Here is a 22,165-nt window from a genome sequence, read left to right on the forward strand (position 1 = left end):
AATGCGCAGATGGCGCAGTTCATGGAGGCACTGACTAATGTGACCAAGGGACAGGATGACTTGCGAGTTCTCGTTGAGAACTCCAGAAGGAATGAGAATGGAGGACATCATGGGCTGTTTGATGATGTGTCTGGCAGGATTGATGATTACCATGATCCGAATGAGTTTAATCACGTGGGAGGACACTATAATCCTTTCAATCAGCATCATGGGTTTCCACCTCCACCTCCGTCTCGTCTGTTGGGAAGGAGAGGTAATCAGGGCCGTGGTAATCTGGATTTCAATGGTGAGAACTTTGATCAGGTATCAAGGCATAGTGCTAAGGGTGCACATGAGGAAGTTGAAAGGTATCGTCTGATTGAAGAGCGTCTTAGAGCTGTTGAAGGCAAAGGGGTGTTAGGCATGGATATCAATGACTTGGGGTTGGTTTCTGGCGTGAGGATTCCACCGAAATTCAAAGTTCCATCTTTTGACAAGTACAACAGAGCAACTTGTCCTATGACTCATGTTAAGGCGTATTATAGGAAGATGTCAGTATACTCTGAGGATGAGGGCTTTCTAATGCACTTCTTCCAGGATAGTCTTGCTGGGGCTTCTTTGGAGTGGTATGTACAACTCGAGCGCACTCATATTCATTCTTGGAGAGATCTTGTGGAAGCTTTCATCAAGCACTATCAGTACAACATGGACATGGCGCCGAATCGAACTCAACTTCAGAGTTTGGTTCAAGGTCCGAAAGATTCCTTCAAGGAATATGCTCAAAAATGGCGCGAGCTAGCGGCAAGAGTTCAACCACCAATGACTGAGCGTGAGATGATCGACATGTTCACCAGTACTTTGTCTGGACACTACTACTTGGCTTGTAGTGCTTCCGCCAATTTTTCTGAAATGGTGAGATATGGCGAGCATGTTGAGATGGGCCTCAAAATGGGGAAAATTCAGTTAGGAGCTTCTTCTAATACTTCTAGTGGGAAGAAACAAGCTGAGGGTTATGCCAGAAGGAAGGAAGGAAATGCGGATGCCATATATGGAAGAAGGGGTTCAGGGAGAAACAATTCACAGGTCTATGCTGTCATGATCCCAGTACCGCAACAACAACAACAACATCAGAATGGACAGCGTTCCAACAATGATCGCTACCCTCCCAGGACTAGGCCTCATAGAAAGATTGATCCGATTCCCATGATCTATGCTCAGGTGTTGCAACATTTGCTCAAGATTGAGAAGATTACTTTGAGAGATGCTCCGAATGCTCCAGACACACAATCTCCGAATTACAATGCAAACGCACGATGTGCTTTCCATTCAGGCGCTCCTGGCCATGATACCGAGAGGTGTATTGCGTTGAAGAACAAAGTCCAAGACTTGTTGGATCAAAAGATAATCCAGTTCACTCCTACACCCAATATTGTCAATAATCCGATGCCTACTCACGGAGGTTCGGGTGTGAATGCCATTGAGAGTGAAGAGATAAGTGTTGTGTCTGATGTGGGCAGTTTGACCTTTCCTCTTGTGTCTGTGAAGCAACATCTGGTTAATAGCGGTATCTTCCCGGGCTGTGGTGTGAATTGTGAGAATTGCAAGAGTCAACTCGAAGGTTGTGCTGAGTTGAAAAGTATGGTACAAAAGCTTATTGATGAGGGTCCTCTTCAATTTTATCGAAGGTTGAGAGGCGTGAAAAGTGAGGATGGTGAAGTGGCTGTGATCTCAATTCCTTATGAGCCAGTTGCTCCAATATGTATCCAAGTGCCTATTCAGATACCTGTCAGTATCCCATATGAGGAACAACCAGCGGCGTTGATGATTACCGTGCCAGGGCCAATTCCATATGAGAGTGAGAAGGCCATCCCTTGGCATTATGGTTCAGACGTGTATTACTATGGCACAAAGGAAGAGGGTGAGCCGTCTAAAGAGAAACTTGTGGAAGCCGCAGTTGCAAACACTGATAATTTCGCTGGTACCGGTAGAATCACTCGCAGTGGCAGGGTGTTCTCCCCTCAGCCAATACAAAACAATGCAGATGCTTTGGCTAAGGCCAAAGGCAAACAAGTGATGACTGATGTCCAGAATTCTCCGACTCAGAATGAGGCACCTGATAGTGCTGTGCCTTCCAAGGATGTGGAAGAGTTGTTGAGAATCATCAGAAAGTCTGATTACAAAGTTGTTGAGCAGTTGGGTCAGACCCAATCAAAGATTTCCATCTTGCAATTGTTGATGTGTTCAGAAGGTCATAGAGACGCTCTCTTAAGAATTCTGAATGGTGCCTATGTACCCCAGGAAATATCTGTAAATCAGTTAGAGGCGGTGGCCAACAATATTTCAGCTGGAAATGGCTTGGGGTTCACCGATCGTGATCTTCCTCCTGAAGGGAGAAACCATAACAAGGCGTTGCATATTTCGATGGAGTGTAAGGGGACGACTTTGTCCCGTGTTTTGGTTGATACAGGCTCTTCTTTGAATGTGCTTCCCAAGTCGGCTCTCATGAGAATTGACTATGCTGGTGTTGAATTGAGGCCTAGTGAGTTGGTGGTGCGTGCCTTTGACGGTTCAAGAAGGTCTGTGTTCGAAGAGGTAGATCTACCAATCCGAGTGGGTCCTCAGATCTTTACCACAACCTTTTATGTGATGGATATTCAACCCGCTTACTGTTGTCTGTTGGGACGACCCTGGATTCACAAGGCTGGCGCTGTGACATCCACTCTTCATCAGAAGTTGAAGTATCCGGTTGACGGTAAAGTGGTGATGGTTTGTGGTGAGGAGGATTACATCGTGAGTCACTTGTCTTCCTTCCGATATGTAGAGATTGAAGGTGAAATACACGAGACGCCGTTCCAAGCGTTTGAGGCTGTAAATGCTGTGAGAACTCCTCCTTATGAGATAACGAAGCCAGAAACGGTTATGTCTTCCCTGAAAGACGCACAGGTTGTTGTCAAGACTGGAAAGGTGGAAGGCTGGGGGCAAGTAATTGACGTGCGTCCCAAATTTGACAAGAATGGTCTTGGTTTCAGTCCTGGAAAGCATATTGCATCGCCAATGCCTAATATCCTTAGCCCAGTCAAGTTTGTGAGTGGTGGTGTCATCCATGATGGTCAGGTTAATGCCATTGTCAATGGTGAAGAGGTGGATAGTGACTGTGATTTTGATAGCTGGATTCGACCAAGTGCTCTTGGAGAGAAGATCAACAACTGGACAATTGAAGATGTCATTCAAGTCACACAAGCTCAGGAGTAAATTTCTTGTTTTTACTTTTCTTATCATGCAATAATCCCTACGCTCTGCCCAAGGCGTAGTGAATCATTTGTAGGGCCATGCAGTTCGCATTTTCAAAGTTAATCATGAAATAAAAGGACGTTTTTGCATTCAAATGTTTTGTTCTTTGTCTTTATTTTTTTAACTTTTTCCTTTAAATGGCAATGTTTTTGCACACACTTGCACATAGCCTAATAAAAATAAAACTAAAATAAAAACATCAATCATGCAGATGTTCCACTACCACGGATTCCATTGGTAACAGTTCCGCTATTGCTTATTATGATTTTGACAATCCGATCTACCAAGCCGAGGAGGAAGCTTATGAAGATTGTGATCTCCCCGACGAGTTAGCCAGATTGTTGAAACAGGAAGAAAAGAAAGCAATTCAGCCGCATCAAGAGGCAATTGAGATGGTAAATGTTGGCACTAAAGAGCAAGTCCGAGAAGTCAAGATAGGGGCTGCGCTTGAGAATAGTGTGAAGCAGACGCTTATTGCTATGTTGAAAGAGTATGCGGATATCTTTGCTTGGTCCTATGAGGATATGCCTGGTCTCGATACAGATATTGTGGTACACCGTCTACCTCTCAAGGAAGATAGTCCTCCTGTCAAGCAGAAGCTTCGAAGGACTCGCCCAGATATGTCTGAGAAGATTAAGAAAGAGGTTGAGAAACAGTTTGATGCTGGCTTTCTGCAAGTTGTGAATTACCCACCATGGGTTGCTAATATTGTTCCTGTGCCTAAGAAAGACGGAAAGGTCAGGATGTGTGTTGACTATAGAGATTTGAATAGGGCGAGTCCAAAAGATGATTTCCCTCTTCCCCACATAGATGTGTTGGTGGATAATACTGCTCCTTTCAAAGTGTTTTCCTTCATGGATGGCTTCTCTGGTTATAATCAGATCAAAATGGCACCCGAAGATATGGAGAAAACAACATTTATCACACCATGGGGAACTTTCTGCTATAAAGTCATGCCTTTTGGGTTGAAAAACGCAGGGGCAACATATCAGCGCGCCATGGTGACTCTTTTTCACGACATGATTCACAAAGAGATTGAAGTGTATGTTGACGACATGATTGCAAAGTCTCATACTGAAGAAGAGCACTTGGTTCACTTGCAGAAGTTGTTTGAAAGGCTTCGGGAATTCAGACTGAGATTGAATCCAAACAAATGCACTTTCGGAGTGCGGTCCGGAAAGTTGTTGGGCTTTGTTGTTAGTGGAAAAGGTATTGAGGTCGATCCTGCCAAAATAAAAGCTATACAAGAGATGCCTGAGCCGAGAACAGAAAAAGAGGTTCGTGTTTTCTTAGGGAGATTGAACTACATTGCTAGGTTCATCTCTCATCTTACGGCCACTTGTGAACCAATATTCAAATTACTAAGAAAAGATCAGACGGTCAGGTGGAATAATGATTGTCAAAAAGCATTCGAAAAAGTGAAGGAGTATCTGCAGGAACCTCCGATACTGATGCCTCCGGTGCCAGGAAGGCCTTTGATTATGTACCTCACAGTTCTTGAAAATTCAATGGGATGTGTGCTGGGTCAACATGACGAGTCTGGTCGAAAAGAGCATGCAATATACTACCTTAGCAAAAAGTTTACCGACTGTGAATCCCGATACTCACTGCTCGAGAAAACTTGTTGTGCTTTGGTGTGGGCTGCTCGCCGGCTGAGGCTGTATATGTTGGTTCACACCACCTTATTGATTTCCAAGATGGATCCTATCAAGTATGTCTTTGAGAAGCCCGCTCTTTCCGGAAGAGTAGCTAGGTGGCAAATGATTTTGACTGAATATGATATCCAATATACTACCCAGAAAGCCATCAAGGGTAGTGTGTTGGCAGATTATCTTGCGCATCAGCCGGTCGAAGATTATGAACCGATGAAGTTTGAGTTCCCCGATGAGGATGTCTTGTACATTAGAGATTGTAACATTCCCGGACCAGAGGAAGGACCCGAACCAGGATCGCGATGGACGCTCGTGTTCGATGGTGCCTCTAATGCACTTGGGAATGGTGTTGGAGCTATGATTACTTCTCCATCAGGCTTTCATATTCCGTTTACAGCCAGAATCTGTTTTGATTGCACTAATAACATGGCTGAGTATGAAGCTTACATATATGGTATTGAAGCTGTGATCGATTTGCGAATCATGTACTTGAAAGTTTACGGGGATTCCAATCTTGTCATTAGCCAGATCAATGGAGATTGGGAAACTCGCCATCAGAATCTGATTCCATACAAAGAGCATGTGATGAGACTCATTCCGTACTTCGATGAGATCACATTCGAGCATATTTCTAGAGAAGAGAACAATCTTGCTGATGCTCTCGCTACTTTGGCTTCCATGTTCAAAGTGAAATGGGCCAATGAAGCACCTAACATCACCATCAACAGATTGGATGAGCCAGCGTTCTGCTTTGAGGCTGATGTTGAACTAGATGGAAACCCATGGTATCATGATATCAAGAAGTTCCTCGAAACTCAAGAGTATCCTCCCGAAGCGTCGGTGACTGATTAGAAGTTTCTGAGAAGGTTTGCAGCTAAGTTCTACCTCAACGGTGGGGTTTTGTACAAGAGGCATCATGACGGTGTGTTGCTCCGATGTGTTGTGAAGGAAGAAGCTTCAAAAATCATAGAGGAAATGCACGAAGGCGAGTTTGGTACCCATTCTAGTGGGCATACGATGGCTAAGAAGATCTTGAGGGCTGGTTACTATTGGTCCACTATGGAGATTGATTGTCATAACCATGTCAGAATTTGTCACAAATGCCAAATCTATGCTGATAAAGTGCACGTACCACCGGTGCCTTTGAATGTATTGACTTCTCCGTGGCCTTTCGCAATGTGGGGCATTGACATGATTGGAGAAATTAAGCCTACTGCTTCCAATGGACATCGCTTCATTTTGGTTGCCATCGATTACTTCACCAAGTGGGTTGAAGCTGCACCTTATGCGAATGTTACCAAGCAAGTGATTACTCGTTTTATTAAGCACAACATAATCTGTCGTTATGGGATTCTTGAGAAGATCATTACTGATAATGGATCGAATCTCAATAACAAGATGACGAAGGAGCTTTGTGAGTCCTTCAAGATCAAGCATCATAATTCTTCTCCGTACCGTCCAAAGATGAATGGCGCTGTCGAAGCGGCTAATAAGATTATTAAGAAGATTGTGCAGAAGATGGTAGTGACTTACCGAGATTGGCACGAGATGCTACCTTTTGCCTTGCATGGTTATCGCACCTCTGTGCGTACATCGACTGGGGCAACTCCCTTCTCACTTGTTTATGGCATGGAAGCGGTATTGCCTGTTGAGGTTGAGATTCCTTCCCTGAGGGTTATGAAAGACGTCGAGCTTGACGAGTCAGAATGGGTACAGAATCGGATGAATCAGTTGAACCTCATTGACGAGAAACGCTTAGCGGCTATTGGACATGGTCAGGTATACCAAAAGAAGATGAGAAAAGCTTTTGACAAGCGGGTGCGACCCCAAAGCTATAAACCAGGTGATCTGGTACTCAAAAGAATCATCCTTCCTCAAGGTGATCCTCGAGGCAAGTGGACTCCGACGTATGAAAGCCCTTTTGTTGTGCAGAAAGTATTCTCTGGCGGTGCCATGATGCTTGCAACAATGGATGGCGAGAACTTTCCGCACCCTGTGAACGCAGATGTAGTCAAAAAATACTTCGCATATACCTGATAAAAAAAAGAAAGAAAAAAAGAAAAAAAAAAGAAAAAGAAAAGAAAAAAGAAAAAAAAAGAAAAGAAAATGAATTAGGCAAAAGAATGAAAAAGAAACAAATATACCCGCTAAGTTGAAAACCCGAAAGGGCGGCTTAGGCAAAAAAGGGACAAAAGCGAACGACTACATCTCGCATGCCACCTTGGCAATCACTCTTCATACGTGCTTAGGGCTCCCGACTACATCTCGCATGCCACCTTGGCAATCACTCTTCATACGTGCTTAGGGCTCCCGACTGAGGGATAAGCAAGACTCCGTGTTCTTGAGTTTGCACCTGGCAACTCAAATCCCTAAAGCATTCTCTAATTCCAATTGTCGTGTTTAGGGCTCCCGACCGAGGGATAAGCAAGACTCCGTGTTCTTGAGTTTGCACCTGGCAACTCAAATCCCTAAAGCATTCTCTAATTCCAATTATCGTGTTTAGGGCTCCCGACCGAGGGATAAGCAAGACTCCGTGTTCTTGAGTTTGCACCTGGCAGCTCAAATCCCTAAAGCACTCACCAAACCCCGTCGGGTCCACAAATTCCGGGATGTTGTATCAACCAGTCATTAAATCGGGCAGTGATCAATCCTAATGAGTACAGTCTTCCAAAGCAAGGAGATGAGAACGTCAAGGTTATAAAAGTGATAGCGGGATTGAAACCAATGGATATCCGTTTCACATTGCCATTTCTCTTGTATTAAAAAAGGTGTGGTTACCTCTTACTAGGAACTACTTCGGAAATGTGTTCGCTCTTTTACGAGCACCACTCTGTTTTCTATTAATAAAGATCTTTCTATCTTAAAAAGTTGTTTTCTTTTACTGTTTTGTTTGCATAAAACGTCCTGAGTTTCTGTTAAACTTTGCATATGAAAACTGCATTGCATTTACAATACATGATTTGAAATGATAAAACCTTTGAATTTACTTCGAAGTTTTGTGTAGCTAGGATGGAAGGCCAAGATACCCTGCTATATCCTGGGGCATTTTTATGTGTTTACCTCGCAGGTACATCCTTTCGAATATGCCATGTCAGCGCGTTGGTGGATCTATCCGAGTGAGATTCTCATTCCCCAGCCAAGCGCATTCAAATGAGAGGTCCTCATTCCCCAGCTGGGTGCATTTTGATGAGATTTTCTTTGTTCCAAGATTCTCGTCTCCTCAGTAAAGCACATCTCAATGCATTCTTCATGCTTCAGAAGCCTTATTCCCCGGTGGAATGTCTTCTCCCCAGTTGAATCATGATTGAATGGTATCTGATTCCCCAGCAAGCTCTTAATGAGGTTCTTTGCCCGAATGTCTCTCTTTCCCCAGTAGAGCGCTTCTCTCTCCAACAGATGAACCCACTTTCCTCAAGAGAGTCATCTTATTCCCCAATGGAATGGTCTTAACAAAGGTTCTTATGCTGAGTTCCTTATCCCCTGTGGATTTTTTATCATCCCCAGCGGATCGCTACGCAGAAGTATTCATCTTCCCCACTGAGTTATTTCCTCAGCAGAGATTCATGTGCATCCTCAGCAGAATTTGTTTCCTTCAAGGATTTCCCCAACGGAATGCATCCTATACAAGCAAGTTGGTCACTCCCCATCAGAGTTGTTGCCATGACTTGCCCTTATCTCCACATCCCCAGTGGGTCGAGATTTGATCGTCTCCAGCAGATCTTGTGGCAGGATTCATTCCCAAAACAGAGCTCGCGTCTAGATTTGATCGTCTCCAGCAGATTTCTGATCCATCTTTGCCAGCTCGTAGTTGTGACTTGTGGTCACTCATCTTGTCCTCCCTGCAGAGTTCCATATTCTCTCCAGGACTACTTCAGCAATTCAGTGCTCTTCCGTTGTCTCCCTAAGCAACGTTCGAATCATGCATCATTTGCATAGCATTCTCTAAGCAAGTAGCGTCTTCCTCATCGGAAATGTTATTCCATAAACATTCATACATGCATCATGCATAAATCATCTCATATCTGTTTCTTTTTGCAGGAAAGTTACCCAGATACAAATGCTCCCCATAGAGCAATATTCGCTTAGTCATTACAGGCGTTATCCTGATATTGAGATCAGAAGAGGATTGTCAATTCATCCATTGAAGACATTCTGTTCCCGGCGCACACAGTTCGGATGAGATATCTGTCCTTATTCTTGATGTTCAGATCAGTTGAAGGGACCGCCTCCGGATCTCTGTCGATCTTACGAAGGAGCCAGCCACTGATATCTAGATCAGATGGAGATGTCTGCCTGGTTGACTTTGTCATTCAGAAGAGGATTGTTCTACTTATTTTCTGACGCAGCTCAGATCAGTTCAAAGACATTCCTATTCCCGATGCCCCCAGATCGGTGTAAGATATTTGTTCCTATCCTGATATTCAGTTCAGTTTTGAAGGAACCGCCTCCGAATCTCTATAGATCTTCCAAAGGAGCAAGCCCTCTGGTACATCAGATCAGTTGGAAATATCTACTCCCTGACGATTTAGTTTGTTCAGAAGAAGAAATTCGTTTGCCCAGTCCTGATGCCTAACCATCAGTTGAAGACGTTTTCTTTACCCGGCGTACACAGTTCGGAAGAGATATCTGTTCCTATCCTAATATTCAGATTCAGATTAGTTGAAGGAACCGCCTCCAGATCTCTGTCGATCTTCCGAAGGAGCAAGCCACTGATATCATCAGATCAGATGGAGATGTCTGCCTGATCGACTTTGTCTTTCAGATGAAGATTGTCCTACTTATTTTCTGGCATCATGTCTAGATCAGTTTAAAGGCATTCTTTCCCCGACGTACACAGTTCGGAAGAGATATTGTTCCTATCCTGATTTCCAGTTCAGTTGAAGGAACCGTCTCCGGATCCCCGTGGTCTTACGAAGGAGCTAGCCGCTAATTCCCAGATTAGTAGGAATATCTACCTGATGATTTAATTGCATCAGAAGAGATGTCTGCCCAGATTCCCAGATCATGATTCCCAGATCAGAGATACCTATTACCCGTTGATGTCCAGATCAACCGATGTATCTCCCTCGATTCCCAGATCGACTTAAGACATCTATCCTGATGCAAGTTCGGAGACATCTGCTACGTCTGATACTCAGATCAGTCGAGATGTTCCTTCTCTTGATAACCAGATCATTTGAAGTGTTTCCCCTGCTTGTGGGTGCCTGTTCCTCCTTTTTTACAAGTTGGAGCTTATTTATTATCCAGGTCAATTGAAGTTTTTTCCCCCTGCCTGCGGGGTGGTACATTCTTTCTTATTGCAAGATGGAATCTTCTATTGATCAAGAGCGCAAATTTTCGAGTTCATTCTGGTATTCAATCTCCTTCCACCTCAACGGTTCGAAACGTGCATTTCTCACTCGTCAGGTTCAAGAAGTTTGAATAGGGGCAGCTGTTGCACCCCAAAATTTGCCCTCTTTTCCGTGCTATGAGTTATCAACGACGTTTATTTCGTCGTTCAAAAATCAAGAAAAAATAATAAAGAGTTCCATTGTACATGGTGTGCGCAATCGCTAATTCAACTGAGATTCATTGGATTCCATGTCAAGATATTCTTGTGTGCTTCAATGCTTATCTTCTTCAAGAATTCCTTAAGATGTTATTGTTATGTCGGATTAGAGTTTGAGTGCGGATCATGGCATAAAGAAATAAAGTGGCGATCAAGACAATTGTATGGTCTCTCCGTTGCTTATGACTTGTTGCTTATAACGTGAGTTAATTTGAGATTGAGTTAGGAGCTCATTAAAAATGCAAGACAATTGAATTTGAAGTTGATTCGGGTGTTTCCATAACTTCGAATTTTGTTCAAGATTGTATAAAGTTTTTAAACTTGCAAAATTATTGAGTTGTTCATAAGGTTTGCTACAAGGCTCACAATGTTAGGTTCATATTTCATTCAAATGCTATTCACCGTCCAACTTCATCCATTTATCAATTACAAAGTTCCAATATCCATACAAAATTCATACAAAAGCCCACTTACAAAACTATACAAAAAAATCAATTGTCTAAATCTATTACAAATCATTTACAAGAAACCATAAAAAAAGGATGACATGAAAAAACAAATAACTGGCTGCTAGCAAAATAAAATCCACTTGCAACTTCATCACTTGAACCGAACCTGCACACAAAGAAAAAGGAACCTCATTCTCACTTCAATCTCAAGATGTAGCAAACTTCTGAATGCTTGTTATTCATCATCTCCATCATCTTCTTGAATCCACCGCGAATCTTCATTCACCACAAAATCAACAACAGAGAACCAAAAAGAGATAACAAAATTGAAAAAAAGCTCTCGGAAACTTCATAACAGAAAATTATCAGAAAAAAGATGTAACAAACTTCTTCCCTCTCAATCTTCACTCTCCATCTTCTTGATAACACCATAATTCACAGGAAAAAGATAACAGAATACAAAAGAGATGTAACAAACTTTTCTGGATCGGAAATTTTCATCTTGCTCTCATCGTCTTCATCACTCTTCTTCTCGAATCAACCTTGGAAAAAACCTTCTCCAATTCTTTTTCTCTCTGAACTTCATCAATCACAGAGTCGCGAGCTCCTTACTTTCAATCTCTGCAAACAATAACCATCATCATCATCATGAACAGCATCGCAAAACCAGAAGAAAATCGGAAGAAAAAAAAGAAGCAGAAGGAGAAGCCTACCGATGTTTGAAAATTCAACCGGACTTATCGATATCCTTCAGCAACAACGGCACAACAACAACGATTACCATCATGTAGCCTTCATTCATCTCACATCATCATCAACACCTGCAATCGGCGACTTCGTTATCGATCTACAGAAAACAAATGCAAGAACAACGTCGCAACATCATCGTAGCACCGATTCAGAGACGAAAACGAAGAAGAATGGATTCGAAGCTTTACTAGATTCACCTCTGAATCTCTCGTCGCCGTAACATTGTAGGAGGTGGCGTCGGAGTCACTCTGATGCGAAACAAAATTGTTGCGGAGTTGAGTCGGATGTATGAGGGATAAAGGAGGAGAGCATTGTGTTGGTCGTCGTTGATGTTTACGGCGGCACGCGGCGTGGTTCGATCGGGGAAGAAGGGAGATATGGCCGTCGTCGTTGTTCTCGTGGTGAGAAGAAGAAGAAGAACGAACATCTCCATGGAAACACATGTAACCCTAATCCTTTTGTTTTAATTTTCAATTTTAGTTATGAGTAATTGTGATTAGTGAAAATTAATTGAAAAGCTGATTGGCTAATTGTGATTAAATGATATAAAAATCTGAAAAATGTGTTGAATCAAGTTTAGAAACATGGATTGGATCAAACAAGTTGGACACAAATATGAAGAATAATTGGGCCTCTCACACGAATTCCTATCCTCACCCCTTTAAGTCCAATTCACCTCTGTTTTGACACAAAATTGTAACAAAAACATTTTCCTTGGGCCATTGGGCCTGCTGCGCCCCATTCTCTGTTTACACCTTATTTTCACTCAATAAACCCCCCTGACTCCATATGTTTCTTGTTAGATTTTAGTTTTGTTACATAGTTTCTTTCTCTATATTTTTGCATGATAAAAAGGTAATACAAAAACATGTGATCTCTTATTTTTGTTAGTTTTTAGATAGAAAATGTCATGAAAAATATTATGTTTGATTAGAATTTGCTTGATGATAAAAGATAATAAAAAACATGTAATATGTTCTCTTGTTAGAATTTATTTGTTTTGTTACATAGTTTAGGTCTAATTCTTTGATAAAATGCCATAAAAAATATGATGTTTGATTAGCTTTCTCGCATTGATAAAAAATAACCAAAAACATGTATTATTTTCTTGTTAGAATTTAGATTCTTTTATTACATAGTTTTGTTCTATTATCTTTTAGATGAAAATGCCATAAAAAAACAATTTAATCTTGTTAGATGTTGTTTTAGAATTTACTTAGAATTTAGCTTCTGTTATTTTCTATGGCGGGTGCGTGTCTCCTTGTTATTACTGATTTGTTTGCTGAGATGTGCGAGGTACTTTGAGAGGGTTCGATTGTGATTTGATTGCTTTGTGTTCCACTTTATTTGTGGGACACGAATTCGCTTCCGATGCGACTTGATTTGCACTGTGTTCCACTTTATTTGTGGGACACGAACGTATTTCCGATGCGATTCATCTGATCTCTCATTCATTGAGATGTATATTCCTATATTGTCTGGCTTGTGTTTCTCTTGCAGGTTGCTTGCGTGGTTATGCTCGACGCGTATCACATGTCGCTCGTGATTGCTTTTCACGACAATGCTTTCCGACTTTGCTTGATGTTGGCTTACGCGAAGTATCCCGGACTTCTTTGCTTATGCTTGCTAGCTCATTGCGGATTTGCTATCCGTTTGGTATCGTTCCCTATTCCCTTTTACTTCTTTCTGTACTTTATAGCTTTCTCGCATCATCCTTTAACATGAGAAGTAGGACTTAGACATGCATCTGGCCAAGCCCTCGAAAGAGGCTCTGTTTTTGTTGGTGTGTTTACATTTGTGCTTTGCGGCAGGGAGTCACGGTGTAATAAGTCCTATATGGCACTCCGTTAAGTCCTCATGGAAGGCACGCGGGAAGGGTTAGCAATCAACCCCCGCCTAGTCTCATCGAGTCTGTTCAGTAAGCGCACGCTACGCGTTGCTCGCTTCTGAACCAGCACAAGATCTTGTTATCGAGTATGTCAGGTAAAGGGTTCATGCAATCGGACCCCCGCCTTTCCTATAGCTCGCGTCGCTCGACATTGATGCTCGGTGTACGCACGCACCGTTTTCCTTTACGATCTGTGACGGCTTGGTTGCTGAGAGGGGTCCGCCCTCTTGTCTATGGCCCGATCATTTTCGCGAGGTTTGATGCTTGGCTGACTTGGGTTGAGCTGCTCCCCTTGGCTATGGCGGGACCGCCTTTCTACCATTCGGCCAGTGCCGTTGGTTTGTTTGCTTTACGAGCGGATGCTCGTTTGTGTGCTATCTTTGTTTTCTTCTGCTTCTCCCCGTAGGTTGATAGTTTAGTTTAGACTGGTACCCTTTGTATGCTAACATTAGGTAGCAAGCCTTCCCCCCTTAGCTTAGGTCTTCCTCATGCATCTTGTAAAACACAAACCACACTCTTTGATTTTCTTTTCTTAAGAACTTGTTATTTCCGCTCCATTCCCAAGCGTAAGTCTCCAAAGGTCGAGCAGCGGAGTGTGAATGTAACTCGTTCACCTAAAAAACATAAAACAAACAAAAACTAGTTAGCCGAGCTACGGTACCTCTGATTCCGCAAAACGGATACGTAGGCAGCGGGGTAGGGCCCGTGCGAGTATAACTCTTTCTTTTCCCTACATTCTGCATTCATTTTTGTCCAGATTAGCGTAGATTTGTTACACACCCATAGTTTTAGACACAAGCGTGGATACCATCGAGTACGATGGGCGCGAGGGGTGCTAATACCTTCCCCTCGCGTAACCGACTCCCTTACCCTTTTTCTCTGGTCGTGAGACCGTTGTTTTGTTTTGTGGTTTGCTGGCATTCCCTTCCTTTTCAGGATAAATATGTTAGTGGCGACTCTGTTAATTTTCGCGGTAGCGACACACATAAACAGAGAAAAAGCGTAGGAAGACTTTCTTCAGCATTACTTTCAGCGAACTGTAGAAATTTCATCACTCCATGTTCGTACTCAGCACTTAATCGATTAGCTCTCATCCAAATACGATCCATACATATGTTCTGAAATTACTGCATAAATAATTAAATCATTATGACGCCTACAATTGACATTAAATATTTGTCCAAAAGGTGGGGGTGCAGACATTATTTCTAATATAATTATTTCATGTTTAGCTTAAGTATATCATGGATGGAAGACAAGTATTATATAATTGTTGATTAAATAACTTTTCAAAGATTATATAAAGGGAAATGGATGACATGTTTTGTTTGTTTGTTTGAGTGGCCTCAACACAAATTCTTTTCCTGCAATAATAAATCACGCATGCAGTATTCCAATGATAAAATTCATATGCAAACTATGATTCCAACCTTAAATAATACAAGTCCAATTGCAAAAACAACATTGAATGAAATAAATAAATAAAACATAGATAGTTTTTATAAGAATAATAAACACAAGAGATAAGAGGGATCGGAAGAACGAACTTACAGAAGAGTTGTGGACGGTGAGGAAGAGGTGAATGATTATCGGTTTACTGTGATAAGATTCAAATCAAATTGGTTTGCACAATTGGGTTGGGGTTGGGAAATTTGGGTCGGGAAAACAACAATAAGAAACCGTAAGAAAGGGCATAAAGCGTAAGAAATTGTAAGAAATTTGGGTCGGGCAAACAAAAATAAGAAACACGTACCTGCTTCTTCATAAATGTGCGTTGTGCGCCGTCAGGCTGAAGAAGCTGGCTCAGTCGCGTGCCTTCGGTCTGAAGACGGTGGTATTGGTGGTTCGATCGTAGGCTGAGCAGGAGGTGGTCGTCGCAGATGAAGGTGGTTTGGTCGCGACTGAAGGCGGTCGTAGGCAAGGCTGAAGGTGGTTCGGTCGCGACTGGGAGAAAATAGTGGAAAGGGGTCGCGGCTGAGAGAAAATAGTGAAGAAAGAAGAAAACGAAATGTCTGAGTTTCAGTTATGGTTTTAGTGGAAATGGGCCTTTTCCCATCGGTTATTAATATGGGCCGATGTAACAAAGTGCCAGCTAAGGGCACTTTTCCCATCGATGGAAATATGGGCCGATGTAAAAGCCCACTCAGTAAAGTTTTCACATCAGTTTTTACATGAGCCGAAGTAAGCTAGTGCCAACTAAGGGCACTTTTCCCATCGCTGGAACACGAGCCGATGTAAAAGCCCAGTTAGTAAACTTTTCCCATCGATTTAGGAATAGCACCGATGTAAAAGGCTTTATAAACCATTTTCATTTTAATTACAAGTTTACCACCGCGTTATTTTTTTCATCATTGGAGTTAAATGTCCGATGTAAAATCACTAAATCAAAATTTTTTTCACATCAATTATTTATAAAATATGATGTAAAATCCTTTGACAAATATTTTTCACATCAGTTATCTTGATACCTGGTGTAAAATCTTGAAACCAAATGTCTTAATTTATCCTATCTCTGACAACAAATGGGTTAGTCCAGGCCAAGAATTACCCAAAGTAACAGGGTAATCAATGTGCATCGACTATAGAAAGTTGAATAAAGCTACAAGAAATGATCATTTCCCACTTCCGTTTATTGACCAAATGGGTTAGAAAAGCACATCCACTTCTACTTCCTAGATGGGTATTATGGATTTTCCGAATTCCTATCCATCTGAATGGTCAAGAAAATACGACCTTCACTTATTCTTACGGTACATTTGCCTACCGAAGAATGACCTTTGGCCTATGTAATGTGCCTGCTGCTTTTTCAGCGCTGCTTGATGTCAATCTTCTTTAACTTTTTATAGGACATGATGGAAGTCTTCACGGATGACTTCGTAGTTTATGGGAGCAATATGAGGTTTTCTTAGCAAATTTAGAGAAAGTCCATTGGAGGTGTGTAAAAGTCAACCTTGTGTTAAATTATGATAAATGTCACTTAATTATGAAGGAGGGTATACTTCTTGGACACCTAGTGTATAAAAGGGGAATAGAGGGTGGAAAGGAAAAAATAGAGATCATGGATAAGCTAACACCTTCTACCCCTGTTAGAGAAATTTGAAGTTTTTTTTTGGCCAACCCGGTTTCTATCACTAGTTTATAAAAGATTTTTCAAACATTTCAAAGCCTACTGATGAAAGATGTGGAGTTCAACTTTGATGAACAATGTCTGAGGCCTTTTTGAAATTGAAATAAGCATCAATCTCCACTCCCATTTTGCAACTTCCATATTGGAGTCTGCCAATTGAGATTATGTGTGACGTCAACGAATACACAATAAGCACGTTGTTAGGCCAAAAAAAGGATATTTTTTACTCTAAAGGAATCCCTGTGAGTGTCGCACTAAATGACTTTAAGCAAAGCGCTGCGTGGAAAGCAATCCACAGTTTAATTAATAATTTCATTTGTTTTGTAGGAAAATAATGAGTTTCATCAAAGTGGAGGAAAGTATGTTCTAAGAAGATTTTCATAAGCAATTTTGAAAGACATGAGCAAAAATGAAAGCATTAAGAAAAACACCATTCCAAAACTTCTAAAAACAACCATTTTAAAGAAAATCCAGTGACAGTTACCTTGGGCCGTAAGAAAGCCTTTTGCCCGTAATTGCAACGAATTAGAAAAAACCCAAGTTTGAATTGTATCTATACTTTTGGGGATTGGTTATAACTGGCTCATTAGACTTTAATTTGTTTAGAATACAACAGACAATAACACTTGGAAGTGAGTGTGGCATATTCATGCTCTCGAATAGGTGAAATTCTTCTTTTGGATGACTTTGCATATATCCCATCCTACGAAATTGATGTTGTTTCGTCGTGCTATTCTATATACGAATATCAGTCTTAGATACAACCAAGAAGTTGTGACGACTCTACATTTTTGGATAGACTGTGAATTTGCTCTCACTTTTGAAAACTTATTGTCTTCTTGAACCCCCTATTCGTATGGATAGTTTATATGATTGTATTAGACATGACATCGATGATGACTCTATCTTTTTGGCCGCTTGTTGGTGGTTGTGATGTGCTAGGAACAAATCGGGTGTTGCGAATGAAGTTATATCTTCCTATACTTTGAAACTCATAACAGTAAATTATGCTAATTTTTTAACTAAATATTTTCTCAAGCGTAATTTGGTTCATCCAATGAGAACGATTACATGGAATGCACGCAAAGGTAGCAATATGATTTTGAGTGTTAACGGAGCCCCGGTTATCCTGACATTTTGGGTTTTGGTAGATTGATTCAAAATGCTAATGAGTAATATTGATTATTCTAACATCCTTCATGCTGAGTTGATGAGACTATTTCTCTAAAATTTACTATCAAATTTATCTCAGAGTTTCTTAGTGTTTGGTATCCCTATGCCACAAATCTTTATAAGATTAAAGAGTTTCTCTCTCTAAAGAATAATGATTTCAAATATTTCATATTCTTAGAGAAGAGAATGTTTGAGGTGACTATCTAGCGAAACATGAAGTTAGTAATAATGGAGTGTACAGATGCTTTATAGAGTCTTCTACGAGAATCATGGAAACAAATTCATGGAGGAAAAAGGATACATCACCTTCTACAACCACAATAATATGTATTTGTGGCACCATTCAACTAATTATAAACTAATTAAAAGTAACTACTAATTATTATTATTATTCCTATAAAGTTTCTCATTTGTAAAATTCTTTGATACATATTCATCGCATTCTTTGTTAAAAACAATTGTCTAGTACGCATGAAACAACGATTTGAACCGACAATCAAGCACAGTCAAGCCAAACAATAGTTATGAAAACACCATTTGCACTATGGAAAAAATCTTTATATTGACCATAACATGAATTAATAATAGTTGATTAAAATAGCAAAATGAAGAAAGACACAGTTGTAGTTGTAAGTTCCATAGACATTTTGTTTTGAATTAGTGACAGAAAGGTAAAATATGCAAATCCACTAGGGCTCTTGAACAACATTTTATCAGCTCTATTTGTGAACAAGGGGGCACCTAGCTGTAAAACATGAAACAAATATAAAAATAAAGTTAGAACTTTTACATACTACCAAAAAATCTATAAACATATATTAGTTGTCATAGCTATAACTTAAATTCTATGTATGTAGTGTGTTCATCTCGGTGTAATTGAAATCGACACCGACATTTGTAATTACGTTTAATTTATTCATTTTTTAAAATTATTATCGGTATCGACGTGTTTGTGTAGGTATCATGTTTCTGGTGTCTGCGCTTCACAGCTTAAATTACACCCATCAATTAGAATACTAAAGTTATCCATTTCAGGTCCTACCAAAGCTTTAGATTTCTTGCTGTCATTTCATATGCTTAATAACAATGTGGGTTGGTTCATATCAATTAACATATTGGCTACATATTTGGTAGGCTCGTCTTTAGCATGGATCATTATCAAAGCATAATGACAGCACACAAGATTTTTGTCAAACAATCCATAACTACATTTCACAGAGTGTCAATTCAACTATACACAAAGGTTAGAGGGGAAACAGAAAATAGAGTAATAAGGCAAAAGTATCTATCTTAAAAATGTTGAATGCACACCTGACCTTAATTAATCAATAATCAACAATGTTAACCTCTGCTGAGGGTGAGTTTTGAAGCAAAAACTCCACTAATCCATCCGGTAAGGGTGAATTATATTTCTTTTTTACTTTCAGTGACTCCATGTTACATAAGGAAGAGAACTCAGACTTCAATAAATCGGGAGCATGGGAAAGAACCTAAGCAATCGGGACGAATTAGTATCAGTTCAATAATATTTTTCATAATTGAAAGTGAAACATATCGAGTAGAACCAATTATTTTGTCAAACATGCTCTAAAGTACCTTAAGAGTAGATGAAGTAAGTGTCAATGATTTGATATTAGCAAGCTCAACCAGCCAGTTGAGTAGAACAAAAGAAGTATTACCATCAGTCAAATCGAACCAATACTTGACTTTAATACTTACATGCTTGACCATGGAGAGATTGCCATTGGTCTGACAGAGTTTCCGAAAGGGAAGACCAGTAAAATTAAAGGTAGAAAGACTTGGTGCAGATAGCTCAAATCCGAAATAGGCCGTAGCTGCCCTATCACTAGTGACTATAGTTAAATTGACAAGTGTGGCACTTGATATGCCAAGGATTTTTGCACCCATGACTTCACATTTGTTAATGATCAAACTATTCAACTTGTTTAAAGCAGAAAAAGGCTCCACGCGTCCATCATCGCCGACAAGAAAGGTGAATGACCTTAGATACAAGCTTGTTAATGCCGGCAAATTCAGAGAGTTAGGGAAAAACACTCTCTTATCAAATATTGTAGGGAGGAAAACAGAAAGTTTAAGAGAAGTTAAAGAGCCACATGAAAATAAGCACCGGGGAAATTGTTCAAAACGACATTTGAGATATATATCTAAATGCCGGACATTGTGTGAAACTGCATGTTTTATAATCCGTTTGACTAGGCCAGGCTTCCTAATTGCATAGCGGTGAAACTCAAGAGTGTGTAGAGTCGCTGAGGAATCCCGACAAGACAAGATTTTAGACATGAAGTGGTTGGAATTCTTGACAGAACCTAATGTAAGGACGGGAAGAGACTTCCAAAGGTTGTTCCATCTCTTGGAGAGAATGCAAGTCCGAACAACTCTTTCGGCATTCAAAAAGGAGAGTATGTGAAGTAAAAGGCAGTTTGGAAGCTCACTGAGTCTGTCTTTGTTTTCACAGTTTGGAAGACAGTAATTATCATTATGCCTTCGTCTCTTCATTGTCTCAGAGAAGAAGAAGAATCAAAGTTGAATAAAAGTGGAGTTGTGTTCTTCTATAAAGAAAAAGTTGAAATCAAGATTACCTGGGTTCACTTTTGATTCTTCCTCTTCCTATATCTCGACACAGATGTAATACCCTTTATTTCCTTCTGCTATAAAACCCTAATTATAAAACTTTACTTCTCACTTTTTATAATACCTTCCTCAATCAATTAATTACTTTTTTAAATATACTTTTAATTATATTACATTTTTTTTTTAAATATACTTTTAATTATATTACATCTTTTTCAGTAATATATATTAAATACTCTTTTATAAATATTTATTATTTGACCTTCCTAAAATAAATCTGTAAAATTATATCAATAGCCAATAAATTTTATGATAATCAAAATTGGCTTGGATCCACCGATTCAATCCGTCGAACCGAGAACAAGAACTCTAACATATCCCAATAAATTTTATGATAATCAAAATTGGCTTGGATCGACCGATTCAATCCGTCGAACCGAAAACAAGAACTCTAACATATCCCAATAAATTTTATGATAATCAAAATTGGCTTGGATCGACCGATTCAATCCGTCGAACCGAGAACAAGAACTCTAACATATCTGTTTGGACTTGAAAATCTTTATGCAGAAGATCATAGATTTAAAACAGAAAATCGGGTAAAAATTGGAAAACCAAAGATTTGGAAGGTTAGATCGGATTTGGCTTTATTTATAAAAATATGATAAAGAATTTCATATACACTAGGATAGAGTAGGCATGGCAACGGGGCGGGTCGGGGACGGTTTTTACCTCCCCCAAACCCAAACCCAAATCCCCAATCAGTCCCCGCAACCCGCCCCAAACCCAAACGGGGATGGGGAATTAAAACCCAAACCCGTCCTTAACGGGTTCGGGTTGGGTTCGGGTATCCCCGCCCCGCCACCATGTATTTCGTAAAATCAATTTTTTTAATAAAAATATTTACTTTTTCATAAATCAAATTACATTATAAATAACAAAATAAAACAATCTCAAAAAATTTCATACATATATTTCAAATATTTAAAATAATAAATACAAATCAAATTATTAAAACATTAACCACATATTTAATAATATAAATTATGAAATTTAAATAATAATGTACATATTGAAATAAACGGGGCGGGTTCGGGTGGGTACTAGTGTCCCCATTACCCGACCCATCCCCATGTTTTCTATTCGGAGAAAACCCAAACCCGAACCCAAATCCAGTCAAAACGGGTTTTCCCCGTCAACTTTGGGACGGGTTCGGGTGGGTACCCGTGGGTCTGGGTTTTATTGCCATGTCTAGGATAGAGAAACCAAAGAGAAAAACCATGAATGAAAGTGGATTTTATATAACAATACATATTACATAGTTGGTTATTAGTTTTTTAGTCCAAAAAAAAAAGTTCAACATTAATTGTGTTTAACACCTTTTGAATAAATTAAAAAATTCATAACCGATAAATAAAATTCCTTTATTCAGAGAAGTTTTGGTCTTCACTAATAATAAAAACAATTTCAATTTCTTTGAGTTATACTTTGATTGCAATTATTATTCTCACAAATTAAAGTGGTAAAACTTTCTAAATGAATCAGTGCATTGATTTAATGATGCAATGACAATTATGAAAATAACCTTATCTGTAAATTATTATGGAAATTGCAAAAAAAAAAAATCAATTACTAGTAAGATCATAATTTAGATCAAGGAAGAGGAAAGGGCATTTTAACATAATTACTAATAACATCTTCAATTTTGCTTCTTCT

At 39.9% G+C, this 22,165-nt stretch overlaps 2 protein-coding genes across 2 annotated transcripts; one reads left to right on the plus strand and one right to left on the minus strand.

Annotated features, from left to right (window-relative positions):
• The first annotated feature begins 9 nt into the window (after nt 1–9).
• On the plus strand, nt 10–19,026 carry LOC131624073 (uncharacterized). Its single transcript, XM_058895061.1, has 4 exons — nt 10–174; nt 304–2,160; nt 2,278–2,555; nt 18,816–19,026. Exons 1-4 carry the CDS (start codon nt 10–12, stop codon nt 19,024–19,026), a joined length of 2,511 nt encoding a protein of 836 aa, XP_058751044.1.
• A 156-nt stretch (nt 19,027–19,182) lies between these two features.
• On the minus strand, nt 19,183–20,374 carry LOC131624074 (F-box/LRR-repeat protein At3g26922-like). The gene is made up of 2 exons (XM_058895062.1): nt 19,454–20,374; nt 19,183–19,347 (listed from the first exon to the last, which is right to left on the minus strand). The coding sequence occupies exons 1-2, from the start codon at nt 20,372–20,374 to the stop codon at nt 19,183–19,185; spliced, it is 1,086 nt and encodes a 361-aa protein (XP_058751045.1).
• Nucleotides 20,375–22,165: the final 1,791 nt, after the last annotated feature.

This window comes from Vicia villosa, unplaced genomic scaffold (genome assembly GCF_029867415.1).
Source record: "Vicia villosa cultivar HV-30 ecotype Madison, WI unplaced genomic scaffold, Vvil1.0 ctg.000101F_1_1_3, whole genome shotgun sequence".
Lineage (NCBI taxonomy): Eukaryota > Viridiplantae > Streptophyta > Magnoliopsida > Fabales > Fabaceae > Vicia > Vicia villosa.

What these genes read in the sequence shown, in the direction of transcription:
- LOC131624073 (XM_058895061.1), top strand. Translation starts at nt 10, where the DNA reads ATGGCGCAGTTCATGGAGGCACTGACTAATGTGACCAAGGGACAGGAT. An exon ending in TCAGAAAGTCTGATTACAAA is followed by an intron (nt 2,161 to 2,277) that starts GTTGTTGAGCAG and finishes TATGTACCCCAG; the next exon opens with GAAATATCTGTAAATCAGTT. An exon ending in GCCTTTGACGGTTCAAGAAG is followed by an intron (nt 2,556 to 18,815) that starts GTCTGTGTTCGA and finishes GTGTTTGTGTAG; the next exon opens with GTATCATGTTTCTGGTGTCT.
- LOC131624074 (XM_058895062.1), bottom strand. Translation starts at nt 20,374, where the DNA reads ATGAAGAGACGAAGGCATAATGATAATTACTGTCTTCCAAACTGTGAA. An exon ending in TTACTTCATCTACTCTTAAG is followed by an intron (nt 19,348 to 19,453) that starts GTACTTTAGAGC and finishes CCGATTGCTTAG; the next exon opens with GTTCTTTCCCATGCTCCCGA.